General features: G+C 39.2%; 1 protein-coding gene across 6 annotated transcripts in view; it reads right to left on the bottom strand.

Moving 5' to 3' along the window:
* Positions 1-19,634, bottom strand: part of PICALM (phosphatidylinositol binding clathrin assembly protein) — a 63,854-nt gene that overhangs the window by 27,301 nt on the left and 16,919 nt on the right. For all 6 annotated transcript variants that reach the window (XM_052669844.1, XM_052669815.1, XM_052669812.1 and 3 more), the window contains exons 2-9: positions 9,856-9,998; positions 6,787-6,862; positions 5,516-5,618; positions 3,882-3,975; positions 3,253-3,364; positions 1,916-2,022; positions 850-891; positions 78-163 (exon numbers count right to left, since the gene is read on the bottom strand). In XM_052669844.1, the coding sequence (XP_052525804.1) occupies positions 78-163; positions 850-891; positions 1,916-2,022; positions 3,253-3,364; positions 3,882-3,975; positions 5,516-5,618; positions 6,787-6,862; positions 9,856-9,998 (763 nt within the window). The remainder of the gene's footprint in view (positions 1-77; positions 164-849; positions 892-1,915; positions 2,023-3,252; positions 3,365-3,881; positions 3,976-5,515; positions 5,619-6,786; positions 6,863-9,855; positions 9,999-19,634) is intronic.

Here is a 19,634-nt window from a genome sequence, read left to right as displayed (position 1 = left end):
CTAATCTCAAAATAATGAATTTAACATTGGCTTCAATTTTTTTTTTTTTTAATTGTAAAGGATAAGAACATAAGCACCTGCTTGCAGCTGTAGAATCTTTGATTTTCTTTCCTTCTAGAGAAGCTAAGTGTTGCTCCAAAGCATCAAGAAGGCTACTTGGTGCCTATGAAAAGGGAAAAGACAGGAAAAAAAACCCTAAGGTAAAGCATGTCAGTAGTTAGGACTTCCAGAGAATACAGTTGTAAGTATTTAGAGTTGTACTAGTCCTTATGTCACATCTTAGCATCCAATAGATACTTAATCACTTTAACCTGAGGCTGTCTCATCACTGCTTTGCTCTGTGTAAAATGACTCACAAATACTGAAATATGTCAAGAGATGTTAAAATTAACAGCTAGGAAACAGCAAACATCAGAAGTAGCCAGTATTTCTAGAGACTAAGGAAATTGTACCTGAAGTCCTTCTCTTTGTGCACATTCTGCAAGCCTTCAGAAATGATTTCTATAGGCTTGCAGCCAAAGGAAGCTTGGTAAAAACTGTACCTTTATAACATCATGTAAAAGCTTCATTATGTGAACTTACAAAGACAAATTGTGTTTTCAAGCACGATGGAAATTACATTGTCACAAAACTCAATTAGAGTATGAAATAAGTGGCCCCTAACATTTTACAATAGCATCGTTGGAAATGAAAGCCAGGCTCTGACAGGGGTTGGATTTAATCAAACTCTGAAATAACTTGGTGACAACATACAGAGGAAAGCGTAAGTGAATGCTATAATGCCAAGTCTTCCTGATTATGCAATATCAAAACTGACATGTAATGACAATACATGATAGGTTTATCTACCTGGGAAAGATCTGGTATGTCTCCTCTGTCAATTCCAACTTGCTGTAATAAAACAAATAAGCTTTAGAACCTGCTTGCATTTAGTAAAGGCAGTGATGCTCAAAAAGCAAAGAACATTAAAATGCAGTCAAATATAAAGCCTAACTCCATACACAGTTTAAATCTCGACAAACTGAATTCTGTAACTGTTGGTTGTAATTAGGATGGTCTTTTGTTTAATGTACACACATTCAAAGTAGGTGCGTTGGAGACTTTTTACACACAGCCTGGAAACAAAGCTGAATGAGAATCGAGTATTCCGGAATTGTAAGGCTGGAGACCTTGCCTGTCCCATGAATTACAGGGTAAGTTCTCAGATTTACTGATACAGAGATGTAATTGCTAAAATAGAGCACCTTCAAAGCTATTAGAAGAAGCTTTCCTTAAAAGCTATTGCTGTCCTTCTAAAGTGTATGTCAAACAACAGTCTGCAGCAGGATGTACATACTCTTACAGTAGCACAATTCATACTCTTACCAACTGAAAGGACAAATGTAAAGCTTTACAGCTTACCTCCTGAAAAATTAGGAACAGTAAAGAAAAGCAACAGCAGAAGTACGTCAGAAATGAGAGATTTCTTAATTCAACAACACTTCAGAATGCATCAGATGACATAAAAAAACATTTTACAAGTAACTGATTTTTCTGTCTATGAGTTAAATAACTACAAGAGATAACTGAAATACACTTACTCATCACTGTTTATTTGTTAAACTTATTTCACTTAAAACTTAACAGAATCATGGATTGCAAACTAGAGTATACAGAAAGTAGTAGATTAAAGACTACTACCAACATTAAGAAACAAGGGACATTTTAAAATCCTCTTTTATCTTTTACTTAAGAGGAATGTGCAAATCTACAAGTCCTTTGCAGTCAGGTTTTCCAACACAGTCCTCAAATGATCTAATCACAAGGACAAAGACAGATGACAGGAATGAAATTCAGCTGAAAGGAAGCAGTATTTGGTTTATGAAAAATTCAGCTCTGTCAAACAGAGGGTAGAGTTTGGCTGAACGTGGTTTACCTCTGCAACTTTGAGGAACTCTGAAATCCGTGTCATTCTAGTGAGGAACTTCTTGTATATATCAAGGCCTTCTTTGCACTGGTTCTTTTTCATATCAAAGTACTTTTCTAAAAGCAGGAAGAGCACACGCATTAAATAAGGAATCACACAGCCTGCAGTGTTCCTGTGCGTATTTCAAAGTAGAAGCATACAAAATGAGGCAAACACAAAATGCCTGCAGATTTGTTTTGCCATGTTAACTGCAGAAGTCGCTATGCCTAACTCATACCCAATGACAAAAGCTCCACTGAACATGAACTAATGATCATCTGCATGCAGTTCCACCTTACCTGGCAGGTACTACATCTCCCACATTCATAAGTACCCTGAAGAGACAGTGAGGTCTAAGAATAGGTTCTCTTTCTTGTGGGGAAAAAAAGGCAATTTTGTGGTATGACAATCACAAGTCTATACCAGCAGCCAGCTATCAGGCAAGATGTTGGTATTTTCTGTAAGACTGATGCCTTTTTTTTATAGCACTGTCTACAACAGTGGCATGCAACAGATTGCAAAATACTGGTGCTGGAAGTGGAGGGTTCCACCCCGCCTTCCTGAAATAGTGCTTTCAGGCTTGTTTCTATATTGAGCTTCAGTCAAAACATGAATGAAAGCAACGGTATGCAAGTTCTTATTACTAAGAGAAAAGAACCAGTCTGTGACTCAAGACTGGAAGTTTGACTACCATTCATTGGCTAATTCTGGGTTTTACTTCCCATTCTGCAAGCAATATGACAGCAATCAGATAACTAGATTCAATCACGGAATTCAGCAACAAGCAAGAGAGCACACTATAGTGAACTTAATTATTCCTAGACAGGCTCCCTTGTATCTGCAGTGCATGCAACTGGAAGAATCTGAAGTGGGAAAACAATTCCCCCTAAATACATGACGCTCTCCAGAAACATAAGCCAACAGATCATTACAAACAACCAATGCTAAAGCTTCAAAAGCCAAGCAATCAGTAATACTGTGACTGCAAGTCTGTAACTGATGATAACCTACTGCATTTAGAAACAAAATAGGATCATGTTTCTTAAAGAAAAGTCATTGATTGTTTTTGTCAATCAGAATGAGACAAAGAAAGCAGCCTTGCAAAAAAAAAAAAAAAAATCTCAAATTGACTTTACTTTCAGAAACTTACTGATCCCTGTATATAACACATTGACTTGGGGAAATCTGTAGTATTTCAGTATTTTACAATAACATTATTTCAATTTCTTTTAAAAGAGTAGATATTTGCAATGGTTTGCTGAGCTCCCTCCCCAAAATTAGGCATTGCAGAAAGCAGTTTTATTTACCCAGGAGGTTAATAATCCCTTCGTTATATGCCGCAAACAGTCTAATGGCATCTTTGAAGAGAAGCATGAAGGCAGCATTAATTACACCATTTGTAAGTTCATTGCTATTGACCTAGGAAGATCAGAAAAAAAGTTAATTTGACTGAATCAATCCCTCATTGGAAAACTTAGAGTTGAACTTGAGTACTCTATCCAAAATCATGCTCTCATTGGCCAGTAATAGAAGATAAGCAGAAGAGTAAATCAACAAAGCATTTCTCAGCAGAAAAACTCCATCCTTTTGGCAACTGCTTTTGTTAACTAACATTAATGCTAACTAATGTAGTGAAAAAGACACAGAAGAAATAATCAACCTTCACATGTACAAACAAGCATTACATAATGCACGTGATTAATAACACTTATTTAAGACAAAGGATTTTCTTGCACTGAGCATCATTTTTTTCCTGCTTTCTTGAGATATAATCTATGAACAAAATGCATTTTGCTCTTCAGGCTCTACACAAAGCACAGACACACAGGAACAACACTGAGGCAAGTTCAAGACCTCGAACCTTAGCATATTTTACAGCATTTCTTTTTTTACACATCAAACATATTGCATCTGTTCTACACATTGCTAAACTTACATTGAAGTCAAGAAGTGCATCCATTTGGTTCTGTATAATTGGTACAGTTTTTAGGAGTTTTTCTGTGCTCATTGTTCTCATTACCCCATCAGCCCTGTTGAGCAAAACAAAAGAAAGTTCAAGTGGATTTTGAAGGCAATTACTGAGAAATATAGAAAAAAAATAAAACAGGTCAGTGAAAATACTTAAATTTGTGTGGTCATACAAAGCAGGTATTTGATTTTTAAGAATGCTGTCTAGACTATATAATAACTGCAGTGTTACAAGAGCCACAGTTTTTGAACAAAACATGACTCCAAGACAAATTACTCTGAGGGAATGAAAGTGGTATTTAAGAAATCTCAGTTATGATACATCCAGTAAAAAAAAAAAAAAAAAACAAATACAATGAAGGTTTTTTTTCTGAAGTTTGTTTTTATCTATGCTTTTTCTAATCACCTGGTTATTATTTCATGTCAGCCTACATCATTTTCAATTGAAAGCAAAGAGAAAGAAAAACAAGATACTGTGATTTCAAGCTTTTCCAAAAGAATTATGAAGACTACAAGAGACTTGCTTTTAATGGCAAACTATCAATATCTGGTCATTTATTAATTGACCAGACTAGACTTATTTTGCTAGGCATTTAAAAAACATTGAAAGACTATTAAAAATATTTTAAAAAGCAACAACCAAGGAAGAGATTAAAGCACCTCAGTGACAACAAACAAGTGCTGTAAGACAAACCAGGCAGCCTTATAGCTCATCTGCATGCACAGAGCAAACCAAATGTTTCCTGGAAGTGCAAGTCTCCAGTGCATCTGCACAGAAAAGGCCATGGCTGCTCTCCAAGCTGGAAGGCAGCAGGGAGCTGGCTGTTTTCAGCTGTGTCCTCCATCAGTATTCTCCCTCCTGACAGCCAACAGCAACTGCAATAAGCCTCGTGTGACAGGGCACGTGTGCAGAGCCCTGACAAAAGCTGAGGTGTGGAACCAACAGACTGCTACCCCAAAGCAGTTTGTGCTGCTCCTGGAAGAACCCTCAGGCACACACTGCTGTAGGCTTAAAAACTGATTCCAAACGAACTGTGCATCTCTGCTGTATCTAGCGCATCTACTGCACCTGCAGCCACCAGGCCACACACAGATTTGGTGTGTGGGAAAGACTAAGTTTTGTGTCATTGGGACTTCCATCACTGCTGAATGCAAAAAGATTAACAGGAATATGGGGATTATCATTACACTTTTAAACTTTAAAAACCACTGTGCACAGAGAACGAACAAGAATAGAAAGATTTTCAGCCATCACCAGTGCACTTTCTCTGGCACTTGTGATGAAGGACATTTCCTAATCAGCAGCACACGTTACCTGGTTACTGGTGCTCTGCACTGTGATTTTACACAAAATGTGTACCTGGTCTCAAGAGACTAGTTTCTCTTCATGGCACTGAGTATTGACCAAGTAAAATATTCTGCTCCTTTGCGTGTCCTGGGACACACATAAGTGAGAAAACCAGATGCTGCTAGATAACTTCACCAATATTTTCCTAAGCACACAGCACTGACGTGTAACCAAACTGATGTTTCCCACTTCAATTACAAAAGGATAACAAAAAAAACCTCAAGGTAAGTAAAAAAAATAAGATCAGTTCTTACCCTCTTTTTACTTTTGTGAAGTCAAAAGCCACCTGTCTGTAGGAAACCGCCTTTTCATTCAGGTACCTGCTATACCGCCTGATAAATGTTGACATGTCATAGCCTAAAAAACAGTTAAAAAGATGTTTCAGAAGCCTATTGCTTATCAGTCATAAATGGCCTGGGTTGAAAAGAACCACAATGATCATCTAGTTTCAACCCCAGTGCCGTAGGCAGGGTCATCAGTCACCAGACCAGGCTGCCCAGAGCCACATCCAGCCTGGCCTTGAATGCCTCCAGGGATGGGGCATCCACAGCCTCCTTGGGCAACCTGTTCCAGTGCATCACCACCCTCCGATTGAAAACCTTCCTCCTAATATCTAACCTAAACCTCCCCTGTCTCAGCTTAAAACCATTCCCCCTTGTCCTATCTCTATACACCCATGTAAACAGCCATTCCCCCCCGTTAGGCTTATACACTCCCTTCAAGTAACTGCAAGACCACAACAAGGTCTCCCCAGAGCCGCCTCTTCTCCAAGCTAAACAAGCCCAGTTCCCTCAATTCACTTACTCTCAAAGTGCAAGACACCAAAGGCAGCATCATTCTATTTTTGCCTGGATTTATATGGTTAGCTTGCCTATGTTACCAACAGCAGTGCATGTCATTGCATTCAGCATGTAAATCAATAAAATTATTCAATTTAGCAGACCTTGGGCTGCCACTGAAAAGGCTGCTGTCCCCAGGCAACCACCCAGTACACCTGTTTTAGAACACCCATAGAAAAATTGTAACAAGCTGTACAAAAAGCAATGCAGGAGGAAGAAAAATAGACAGGCAATGACATGCATCATCAGAACTGCACTGAACTGTAGTAGAACTGAATGAAGTTAAACCTTATTACCTACAGAATTAGTCTCAAAGATGAGTAGGACACTGCGAACAATTCTGAAATACATTTGTTTTGTTTGTGTATCTCACTCATACATTGCATGCAACTGCAACACATTGAGATTTAATGATCACAATATACCTTCAAACAGAGAACTGTTCTCAGAAATCAGGAATACCATCTTGGATTTGTGCAACTAAGGAAGTCTTTTTTAGAAAAGATTCCCAAAGCAAATTCCTCCAGCACGTAACTTCTATATAGCAGCACTCTAAATTAAGAAAAGCAGTCTGAGCTAAAACACACAATAATTACTTCTCCAGGGCCAAGTTCCATCAAAATTACTGAGTTGTATTTGCCAGCACACTACTGCACTGCTGCTGCATAACAAAAACGATACCTTACCTTGCAATCCACTTTTGTCTAGGAAGTTGCTCAAATTAAACAACGTGTTTCTGGACGCCAGATACTGGATAAAGCGCTGAATGAAAAGAACAATTGGAAATTTTACCACACAGACCCCAGACTGGAACTGAGGTAATAACAGAAGCTTCATGGTGCAATGCATGAAATTCAGCCTTTAGGCTTTACCATTTATTTCAAATAAGCAAACTATCACAAAAACTCAGTTAACTGTAATACTAAGCCTGAAAGACTTCATTTAAGCCAGAATGATGTATCAGAAGCTTCTAAAAAAAAAAAAAATTCCCCACCAAATATATTAACATGCTCACAATTATTTCACCAGTTTCCTTTTTGAAAGTTTATTTCAATGTCATGTAATTTCACTCAGCACATGGTTAAATACTACTTAGCTTAAGCATCAGAATCAGGTGACATACGTCCACCTTCTTAAGGACTAAGCATTAAATAAACATAAGAATCCATAAAAAGTATTAACATCACAGCACCATGCTCAGCATACCTCAAATTAGTTCAACGTAGTTCTGAACTGTTTCATAAAATGAATGATGTGACATCTTTTAAAAGACCTTTCAGGTTGCTGGCAGCAGATTTAAGTCAGTAGGAAAAACTATTTTGTCTTATGAAGCACTCTCTAGAGCATGGCTACAAATATAAACCAGACGACCATTCACGATAACATTTTGACAGAAGAAAAATAATTCCGATTAATACAATGTGTCCTAAATTATTTTCAGTAGCATAAACAGAAAAAAGACTAGAGAAGACTAATGCACTCAGTATTCTGACAAAGGAAATAAATGAAAGGTGGAAGATCAAATGCTTCCCAATTTTTTATAGAGCACTTTGTGGATTCTTTACGATCTTCTAGATATCTCTAACTCTCCACTGGACTTTCATCCCAGTCATGAAACTTAATTTCCATATTTACTGTTCAAGTGCTATTCCTAGCTGCAAAATTTCTTTTCAAGAAGCACTCAGCATCATTACTTTTGCAATATGTTTGGCAAACGAAGTTTATTTGGCAGTTTTATTCTTCACATGGCAAGTATTTCAGACAATGGCACCTTAACTTACTGTGAATTGTATTGGCATCAGCATGAAACTTTAGACTCCAAAAGCAAGCACAGCAGAATGTCAGAGACTATTTTGGAAAGAGGCAATTAGCCCAGCAATGATGCTTTATGTCAACATGAGAAGTTTGCCCTCTTGTGGCTTACTTAGCTTCAAAGGATAGATTCAGTGCATTTCACCAAGACCAGAAACTGTGCAGCCAATCTGCAAGAGAAACCTCTGAGTGTGCATATATATATATCTACGTATTTCACAGAACCACAGAATGGCCAGGGTTGGAAGGGACCTCAGGGATCATGAAGCTCCAACCCCCTGCCACATGTAGGGCCACCAACCTCCACATTTAATACCAGACCAGGCCGCCCAGGGCCCCATCCAACCTTGAACACCTCCAGGGACAGGGCATCCACAGCCTCTCTGGGCAGCTGTTCCAGCACCTCACCACTCTCTCTGTAAAGAACTTCCTCCTGACATCCAACCTAAATCTTCCCTCCCTCAACTTCAAACCATTTCCCCTCGTCCTGCAGTTATCACAGAATCACAGAATCACCCGGGTTGGAAGGGACCTCAAGGATCATGTAGTTCCAACCCCCCTGCCTAGCAGAGCCACCAAACATACACATTCAGATCAGGTTGCCCAGGACCCCGTCCAACCTGGCCTTGAACACGTCCAAGGATGGGGCATCCACAACCTCCCTGGGCAGCCCGTTCCAGGGCCTAACCACTCTCCTTGTAAAGAACTTCCCCCTAACATCCAACCTAAATCTTCCCTCCTTCAACTTGGATCCATTTCCCCTAGTCCTGCTATTGTCAGCCCTTTTGAAGAGTTTACTCCCCTCCTGGGTGTAGGTTCCCTTCAGGTATTGATAGGCTGCAATGAGGTCACCCCGCAGCCTTCTCTTCTCCAGGCTGAACAAGCCCAACTCCCTCAGCCTGTCCTCATAGGGGAGGTGCTCCAGCCCCCTGATCATCTTAGTCGCCCTCCTCTGGACCCTTTCCAAAAATCAACCCTTTCGAAGAGTTGATTCCCCTCCTGTTTGTAGGCTCCCTTTAGGTACTGAAAGGCTGCAATGAGGTCACCCCACAGCCTTCTTTTCTCCAGCTCCCTCAGCCTGTCTTTGTAGGGGAGCTGCTCCAGCTCCCTGATCATCTTTGCGGCCCTCCTCTGGACCCTCTCCAACAGCTGTCTTTCTTGTACTGGGGGCTTCAGACCTGGACACAGTACTCCAGATGGGGCCTCAACAGCAGAGCAGAATATTATTTGGTCTTTACTACAAAGTAGTGAATGTAAATTCTTAAAGCTACCCCTTCATTCCCAACTTCATGTACACTATGCTATACTGTTTGCAATAGCAACCAATGCTTACAGTCTTTCTCATAAAGCCTGATAAGTTATTTTTTTGAGATGTGGGAAATCCAAGCAGCTGCCGTGCTTGGCATTATGAGAAGTAAGGCCCCACAAAACTCAAAAAGCAATAAGCTTGTTTTGCTTCACAATTTGTTTTGAATTGGTGTTTTATTCATTTAATTGTGCTACAGTATGCAATGTTACTGGTCTGTCCACACTCAAAGCCACAGGCACGCATTCTGCCTTTGCTGCAGAAGGCTGAGTGGTGATGGTCACGATCAGTTACCTTGAATTTTCAGTAATTAAAACAACACTGCCAAGGAAAAGGTACCTCCAGCTCTCAGCACACAGTTTTGATTCAAGCACTACAAACTTTGAAGTAGAAAAACATAATACTCTGCCCATGTTCATGCAATTTTTGGCAAAAATAATCATAGGATCACAAGGTTGGAAAGGACCTACAAAATCATCTAGTTCAACCATCCTCCCATTATCATTGCTACCACAAGCACTAAACCACATCTCATAGCTGCTCTTCCAGACAATAAATAATTACTGAAAGGATTGAGCTGACATTTATGGAAACAAAGTGCTTTAACCATTCTCAGAAATAATATTTTCTGCATTACCTCATTTCCATACACCATTAGATGATGGGTTGTGATGAGAGATTTGAAGACCACCACCCAGCTACTGTTGGTAGTTCTTTCAAACAAACTGTCTGCCAGCTGTGGGATGTTCACATTCATCTCATTTGTGCACTGGATTAAATCTGCAATGCAATAATAAAAATTCTGTAAGTTATAAGAAAGAAAATCAGTGAAATAGAAAAAACACCGTGTTAACTTCATAAAGTAATATTTTCTATGAAAACTGAATGTCTTTCCAAGAAAAAAAATATCTGAAAAGCAGTCAACTAGAACCTCATTAACACAAATATGACTCTTCTCACTGCCAAGATCCCAGGTCCTTAATTGTTTCTGCAGTTGCCTTACAAGGTCCTGGAACAGAAGCACCAGAATAATCTATGCTACCCCTGACTAACAACTCCCAGCTTCAAGTTATCTAACTCTTTAAAGAGCAATAGAGTTCTTACTTGTTACTATTTAATGAAGTCTTGCTGGAAGACTGGAATTAATCGTAACACATGAAACCTCCCATTTCTGGCTTTTCTATGGACCAATGAACCCCTCCAGCCAATGGTTCAACGTGACTAAAACTGAAAGATCACTCAGCCTTGATACAACGTAATCAACACCTCCAGAAGAGCAGCAGAGGAAAAGTTTAAGAATGAGCCTCTAGCTACAGTGCAGAGGCTGACAGATTCATTTACCTAAAACTAAATTGGCTGCAACTAGAAACATGGCTAGAAGCAAAGCAAAACAATCAAGGCTGGGTAGCTGAAACAAAGCTATCTAGTTTTTGTTCTGTATGAATTTCTGGCAAACAAGATCTAGTGAATCCTGAGATGGTTGTTTAAATAAGTAATCCTTTTCATCTCTTAGATCTGGTAGTGCCAAAAATGTGTCATCAGGAGGAGCCCAGCTTATAATGTAGCAAATAATACTAAGGAAAAATCCATTAACTTGGTTTCAAATGCTGATGAAGGAAGTGAAGACTTCAGATCACAATACTACAGAAACTGAAGCAGAAGCAACTATTTACATTCAACTGTGATACAACACGGCTTGGTAGCACTAAATACTAAGTTTTTATTTCCTTCAACAGAAGACAGATGACATTTCACTGTTATTACCACCTCACATATAAAGCAGTTATTTTCCCTCAGACTCAAAGCCTTACCAATGGCCATACTTCAATATGGATCAAGACTGGAGTCCTATCTGTCATCTACTAGGATTTTAAGCAGATCCTATGATTCCAGTTAATTCCAAATGCAAACATTTAATCTTTGAAGACAGAAGTTTTCTATTCTGCTACGAATGAACTCTTATGAGTGACTGAAGTCAGGCAGGACTCTCTTCAGACACAAGCAGCAGGTAACATACGCCTACTGTAAACTCTGAACTAGTAGAGTCAGAACTGAAAACGCTGGTATTTACAAGTTTAATAATTAAAGGAAGCAAGCAGGAAATGATTTCCACATTCAAAAATGTGAGATGGAGTGATTAGCCATTCCTTGATCTACAAGTAAAACTGATGACTACAGGCATTCATGACCTCACTTTTAAGGTATGGTTATCTATTATTGGATGATGACTTTAGGTGTTAAGACAAGGTGAGGATATTGCTCAGCAATAGGTATGTTCTGAGCTGGCCATTAAAACCAAGCCCTGAAGCTTCTTGATTCCTGACACCTAAGGAATAATGTAAGAAGTTCTGTGCAAGGCTATCAAACAGGAATACACATTAAGTGTAAAGGTATGCATCGCAGTACATCAAGTCACACACCACAGCCTAAGAGTGCAATGCAAGTTAGAAAGTGAGAACTTCTATTCCTAAACACAACATTTGCCACATAGTCAATCATAACGAGGTATCATTTAAACCCATTACCTTGAATTGCTAAACAATTACATCTGTTCTAGAAGACATTTGACACTGGTAGAAGTGTTTTTAAAGAAAACAGCTTTCAAATCATGTCTTGATATCTGTCGCTGCGTGTAAAAGAATACAGCCTTTGTGACAGCAGCTGAAAACCATCCCTCACAGCACTGATGAATGCTTATGTGAAAAGCATGTGAATGAACTTGGTGAGTGGGGGAACAGGGGAAGGCACATTAGGAAGGAGAAATAGCAGCCAACTGGGAGAAAATGGGCAAGAACAGGGGTAAACAGACAAGTCTAGCCTTGAGTGGAAGGAAATAAATTTGCAAATGCAAACAAGGGGAAGAGTTGGTACAAAACTCGTATTACTGCAAAATTAGTCCAGCAAAATAAAAAGCTTCTTTCTGTACAAAAGGCAGGTTGAACAGATGTACGGAAGGTTTTATGTGGAAGATGCTTTTTCATCAGCACAGATGCTTAGCAGTCTGGTACATCCTGATACCCTCAAGTGCCTTTATCATTGATGTAACTCTTCTGAAACAAGTCTAAAAGCTTCTTTGAAAGTATTTGCATGAGTAATACTGATTCGGTACAGAAATACTTGTACAGTTAGGCCTCAATTAGATCAGGCATTTTTATGCTAACCATGGCTTAAGAAGCACAGCACAATACAGCAGAAGGGAAATACAGCAGCCTGCACTCCACACTGCTGGGCTGGCTTTGCAGGAGCAGCCTCACATACGGTGTTGTTCTTCACCTCATCCCATCAATAACAGAGAGGCACAAACACAATGATTTTCAACACTGTACACTTGATACAACCTGATTTCACACCCCTACCCACTACTAGCTCATGCTGCTAGTTACTGGGTGTGGTATGAGCAACACTATACAATAAAACCTGCACTACTTAGGGATAAGGCCCTTCCAAAGCTTCAAAGAAAGCAGCAGTAAGCAACAGGAACTTTACCTTAAGCTTGGCGCTGGGTGGGACACTTGCATTGGGGAAAACTTTAAACAGCAACTAATGTACAGCCATATCCATGGGTGGAGGTGGAGACAGCCCAAAGTTCGGCAGGACAGTCAGAGTTGAAGGATGTGGGCTTATTCCATCAGCAGAAGAGAAGACAAAGGGAGGTGGTGGGAGGGAGTACAAACATTACCTTCACTTGGACATTTTTGTGTGGTTTTTAACAGCAGGAGCACGACAAGCAGCAGACAGTGCAGCGAGGGGAATTCTCATAGGAAAAAGGATCTTAAATGAAAGCGGTCAGGCACTGGAATCCATAAGGAAGCAGATCTTTTCCTGGGTACCCTGGTCAAGAAGGTTCAGATCAGCAGACTCTGAGGTCCCTCACTACCTAAACCAATTAATGACTTAATGCCCTGTGTATGGAAAGAGAATGAGAAAACGGACACACAGAAGTGACTTACAAAACCACAGTCCAACACAAATGCAAATTTCTAGAGGTTACGAGGCCTTAGATCTGTGAGGTGATACAGTTTGAAGAATTCCATTTCACCTATCCATATTAATTCAAGTGCCAAGTTTCAGCAAAGATTTTGAAATTACACAACTTCCCTATAAAACAGTTCCAGTCTTTTAAATATAAGATATTCAATCTTTTTTTTTGTTACATTAACTAAAATCTTCACTGCTAGATTACAGCTAATTCAGTTTTTTAGATTTTATGCCTTTCCCCTCTAAAAAGGAAATCTCGGCAGGGAATCGTAAGTGTCTGGACTACAAACTTTCTAGCAGCACTAAAAGATGTGCCATTACACCTGCACCTAAGCAATCCTATTACTTAAACCTGCTGAAGCTGCCGAGCACAAAGCATGCAGCATCATATCATAGGTTACTCCAGGAGAGAGAAAAGTTATTTGCTCTCTGAACCAAGATATCTACAAACTTTACAACTGTCCATGCTTCATTACAGGACAGAACCAAATGATTCACTGCTGTTTTTTTTCCCCCTAAAATATTACACAATTGATAGGTATCAGGTCAGAGAAGCATAAAGATGAGAAGTACAAGGCTGAAGATTCACACACAAGAAACAAGAAGCTACCTGCACACACAACAGCTCCTACAGGTTGGTTTCATGCAGCACTTTCACCAGGTGTGTAGATCTGGATTAGCAAAACCCTTTATGCAATCACAGGGTTCCCAACCAACAGCAAAGCCAAGGCAGTCAGGCTTGGCAATACAGCAGCAGAGGCATCAGCAACTCATTATCCCAGAGAACAGGCGTGATTACAGCATGCGCTTGTGATCTGACCTGATGCAGAACCCCATCCTGCCCTAGGCATCCCCCCAAGACAGATTTATAGCTCTTTGGTTTTCTCACACAGAGAACCCATTCGTATGAATTTATTTGGGGAATTTTACCTCCATTAATTTACCAATTAATTAAAATTTGCCTTGAAAACAGACTTTGCTAACTCAGACCATCATCTGCAGAAACCCGCTGAGTAGACTGAATGCAAGTCAAAATTACAAACTCAACCACTGTGCGTACACAAAGATGCACATTTTTTTATTCTCATATTTTTATTCTCATTTTTAACATTTCTACTCTAAAATACCAACCTGGAAATATTTCCAAGAATTGGATCTTCCAGGCCAGAAACTGAGCCCTTCAAAGTAGGACAAGCAACCGTGACAAATTCCTATTTTTGTTATCCACAGCTTTTTCATCTGCTATTACACCAAAGATGCTATGTGGAGTAAGCACATAGTTATATTCTCCAATGTGCTTTGCTTTTTTGTTTGTTTGTTTTGCATCTTACCATAGCCATCCCATATGCAGCTAATTGAAATACTGATCAATTAACATTACTATGCACACAGTGCCAAGAATTTTAACTGCATTCTTCAGTTAAGAAAAGACTAAGTGGGAGAAGAAGGTAAATTGCATCCTATGAAACAAGACAGAATCTACACTTACATATCCTAAGACAGATAAAATTCATTCAGTCCCTAAAATAAGCTTTGGTTAAACACAAAGAAGCTTGAAAGCGCCCTATTACTTTGATCAATAGTTACTTGCCAACTCGCATCTGTGGTTCATTGAATAGGAATTCATGTTTGCTAAGACAACTGGAAAACCAATGTCTACTCTGGTCCAAACACAGCAACCAAACTCATCCGGCCCAAACTGCTCCAAAGCAGCATTTTTAACACTTTATGGGAAAGTCACTTTGTAAGCAACATTAAAATGAGCAACGACGTTTCCAGATTGCAGTGAAGGAGCTCATTATTCCACTGTTAACGAAAGGGAAAATACAGCAGTATTCTTCCAGATTGCCTAAATTTCATCTGAAGTAGGACCAAAATATTTCAGAGTGAGAGCATTTTGATCTTAATGTGTAATGTAGACAGTGAAGTTTTATGAAGATTACTGGAAAACATGTAGGAAACAGGTACTGCAGTCCTGGAGAGCAGCTCACGTTCAGACCACAATTAGGAAAAAATACAGGTAACAGGTCCTGCTAGGTATTCAAGTGGTTTGCATTGGAGGAATGAGCCCAACACATTAATTTGTTAAAAGCCTGCTACAAAATACAGCTCTGAAAGAGTTCCATAGAACAAGCAGTTCAGCTGACCATTGTTCCCATTCAAAGGATCTAATTTTCCCCACAGAATCCATTCCGCATGTAAAAGCAGCAATGCTTGGCAGCTGCATTTTCTTTCCTCCCCACTGCAGGTACCACTGCTGTGAGATCTCAGTGTTCCTCAATGCAGCTCACTGTAGTTCAGGCTGTGTTTGTCAGCCACCCGTCACAGAAACCGGGGTCACAAACACAGCATCACAATTACAATATAAAGTATGGCAATGGGCACCTTAACAATAAAAAAAAGCCTTTCTGTGTGTTTTAACTCCAGAAACTACCATCCACAAGGAGTACAAAGCATGATTAAAGACAGGCAAGGATACCTACATCACATGAAACACTTCATTCCTCTCCAGCTACCAAAAAAGCAACACAGGAAAGACACAGGTGATGGTGTATGCCCCATTAGCACCTTTGCTTACATATTCATATATGCATCTACTTTCTTAAGGCCCAACAGAAGACTCTCATTTTTTCTCATCTATTTTGTGATATTCTATAGACACACACAGCTAAGTCCTGTTTTCTGATTTATTGATAGTTTAAGCACCACCCTGGTAGTCAAATACCTCACTGGAGTCATTACCTCCGAGCAGATGTACACACTACATACCTGTACTTCACAACAAGGGCATTGTCAAAGTTTAAAGGTCATTCTGAACAGACTACATACTTTCCAGACTTCACATGCTTCTTTACTGCAGAGAAACTCAGTGACCAAACAAGGGAAACACTACAATGAACAAGCATGCTATCACACATTAAAACTTGCACTAAGAATTCTTAATTCCCTACACTTCCAAAAGAGTTAAATATATATATATTCTAAAATGGAAACTAGCAGAAGTTGCAGTACACTAGGAATAGAAAAGTGGCATTATGCAGCAAAATATGAAGGTGTCAGGAAGTTTTCATTGGCCTCAACACTGCAACTTTTCTTACCAGCAGGAAAGGCAATTAGAATTTGAATACACATTGATAGATCCAAAGAACAAGCCAGCTATGCTTCAGTTCAAGTTTACCTAACTCATAAATTTATACCCAAAGCCAAAACACATGGTGAAGCCATATATGCCTTTAAAAAAAAAAAAAGAAAGGAAGTATCATTTCACCTTCAACTCACTTCTTATAACGTTGTATCAGAAATCCAATAGAGCACAACCCATTCAGTGAGTGGCTTGGCTTTCTGACTCTGCAGAGATAACACACTGCTGGCTGACATTCTATTTGTGGCTAATCATTAATGATGGACTATGGGACAACGCTGATACGAAAATAATTCTCTGCATGAGTGTCCACTTGTTTATGATCAGTCCTTTTCCCCTTTCACCTCCAGCTGTACAAATGGATCTTAGTTAAGCTCTGAACTTAAGATTGCAAAGGCTATGAATTAAAGACTTCCCCCTTGTACTCTGAGTGCTCTCTCCATGAGATAGAATCATCTTTTCCAATCTCAGTGATTCCAAGATCAAGTCCAACCATCAACTAATCCCTACCATGCCCACTAATTGCATCCTTCAGCACCATTCCTCCATGTACCTTCAGCACCTTTACCAACAGAGACTCCAGCATCTCCATGGGCAGCCTGTGCCAATACTTTCCTATTCTTTCTGAGAATTTTTCCTAATATCCAACCTGAACCTCCCCTGGCATAACTTAAAGTCATTACCTCTCATCCTGAGCATTCGTTCAAGACAAAACATTCAAAGCTAAAACAATTCTATTGTATCACAGCTGTGAATGTGATATGCAGTAGGGAAAAAATCTGGCATTTGTACTTAGCCCAACAGTTGAAACAGCAGAGCACAAACTGATGGTGCTCACAGGACATACGTTCAATTGCTTTCACTACGTCTTGATCTTCGTTCTTCTAACTCCCAAGCTATAATCCTTGCTCCTGTGTTAAAGTCTCATCTTCTTACAGTAATACTTTTCACTCTAAGCAAATATTTCATCTCAGAAACAGAAAAAGAGATTTGAAAAGTTCCATCATTTGGTCAGCAATGTTCAATATAAACATCTATTAAATGCTTTCAGAGCTAGCACGTTACCATGGGCTGGATGAAAGTTTAGCAGATGCAATTCCTTCCCATAAGACACCACACAACACTGCAGCAGCTAATTGTGCCAACTTTCTTTGAATTTTGCAAAAGAAATCAGAACATTGGAAGTCAGCAACTCTGCCTCTAACTGGTCTTTAATCTGAAATGACTGGATTTACACTGCTAGGAAGTTTGTCACTGGACAAAAAAAAAAGAGCATTTCCTTTGGTTGTATTAAGAACACAGCTGAAGTGCTAACGGTGTTCTAAAATTCAATTTACTTTCACTGACTCTAAACATTTTTTCTGTGCTTAGGATTAACACTCCATAGGTCACCTCTGAGCAGCCAACAGGATCTCTGTACCATTAAACCCCGCTATCATATCCTCCTCCTAGCAGAGTAAAAACCAACCAACCGCTCCATTTATAACAACGTAGCATTTGGCAGCAGATCTGGAATGAAATAGAAACTGAATTTAGTCACAGACTGTAGCAGCAGCAAGGCTTTCCATAAGTCAGTGGTTGTCATTTCCTGACCTAAAAGATACCTTTTAACCTGAATACTTTGCATGAAGGGTAACATACAAGTCCAGAATTACTTTATCCAGCACCTGCTGACAACAACTTCTATTCTAGATTACGAACACCATCCCCCCAGTTCTGACATACTTCCATATTTCTTAAGATTAATTCTCAGTTTATGCAGTTGCAAGACAGTATTTTCCAAAAATTAAGACACAAAATGAACAAAGAACTCAAAAAGGTTCCACTGATAAATGCATACCAGTGCCAGCAGGAAAATTCACACAAAACACCTAGAAAACATTTCAACAGCATTTAACAAATACTATTCTTCAGCACTTGAGCATCAGAGGATTGAATTGTGCCATGAAAGGATTTTGGACATTTACACAAGACAGAGGAAATCCAAAATCCTATGATAAGACCAAAATACAGAGGTCAGCTGATATCTACTCTGCCACATTCAAACCTGATTCTACGCATTCCAATTTAAGTGTTAAACTCTAACTTTGTGTACATACAATAAATCTCTAATTAATTTCCCAACTCTTCTATAGATGTTATTTTATTACAGGAAATACAATTAGAGTTCCTGGATACAAGTACTTTTCACTGGAAATCCAATTTGTCTAAAAACAATCAAAAATAATTGAGTGGGAATTGATACAAGCACGCAGTACTGACAATTTCTTAATTTCTTCCTCAAAAAGAAACATTTGGTAACTGTAGGTGAAGCCTTTATAAAAAAGTCCAAATGACGTACTTAACTGATCAAGATAGAATGATGCTGGGTCTTAGTCTGAGCCAGTGAGATTTTTATCTGCCAGAAGGATATTACATAACCTGCATACATCCAAGAGCTGAAAGAATATTCCGTTATCTTCACCATTACCAGAAAATACCTGCCTTTGCATTTAAAGCAAAATATGCCACAAACAGTATTTTATCTGAGCTTAAGGTTAACTTAGAATAGGAAGAAACACACGTGCACCCAACTGCTTTACTAGATGAAGTCTTCTACAACACATTTCCCAGAGGCTTCATCCAACTCCCTTCAACTGGGAGATAAGGAAATGTACACTGCATGTTTCTCATAACAGTAAGAACTGCAGCTGGCAATTCCTCCTCTGCATATAACCTTTTTTCTAGGCATTAGATACACCAACTCAGGAAACTATTGCTGGAAGAGTTACAGAAACCTGAGAAGAACGACTTTGTTCAGGGCTCTCCACATTTCACAAGGAATGAGATTAATCTCATTCACAGTAGACAGGCAGAATAAAAGAAGCTGAAGGCAGGTTTAACATCATGTAGTATAACTTGCTTTCAGCCAGCAATTTCTAATTTCACTTCATCAAACTGCATCTTGTCTTTTTATTCCTTTCAGTTCAAGTATGGCTGAAGTATTCTCTCCCATAGCTAAAACAGTGATTTCTAACTACAGTCCTTGGAAACTTTTTCTGTCAGTAATCCCATGAACTCAGCATTACTGCTGCAGGATGTTTCACAGTCTAGATTTACTCCTATGGCAACTCCTTGACAAATCACCACTTCTCAAATTTGAGAACTGTAAAAACTGATCAAGATACCTTGTGTGAAAATAGAGTAGCTCAAACAGGTTCAGCTGGATAACTACTTCAACAGGGACTTCTCTGAACAAGATGAGTTTAAACCAAAAACAAAGCACCCGTAAGTGAAATTATGGGGAAAAAAAGCTA

The sequence above is a fragment of the Tympanuchus pallidicinctus genome, unplaced genomic scaffold (genome assembly GCF_026119805.1).
Source record: "Tympanuchus pallidicinctus isolate F22 unplaced genomic scaffold, pur_lepc_1.0 scaffold11, whole genome shotgun sequence".
Classification (NCBI taxonomy): domain Eukaryota; kingdom Metazoa; phylum Chordata; class Aves; order Galliformes; family Phasianidae; genus Tympanuchus; species Tympanuchus pallidicinctus.
The sequence above is the reverse complement of the archived record's forward strand: the minus strand, read 5'-3'. Positions and strand labels throughout refer to the sequence as shown.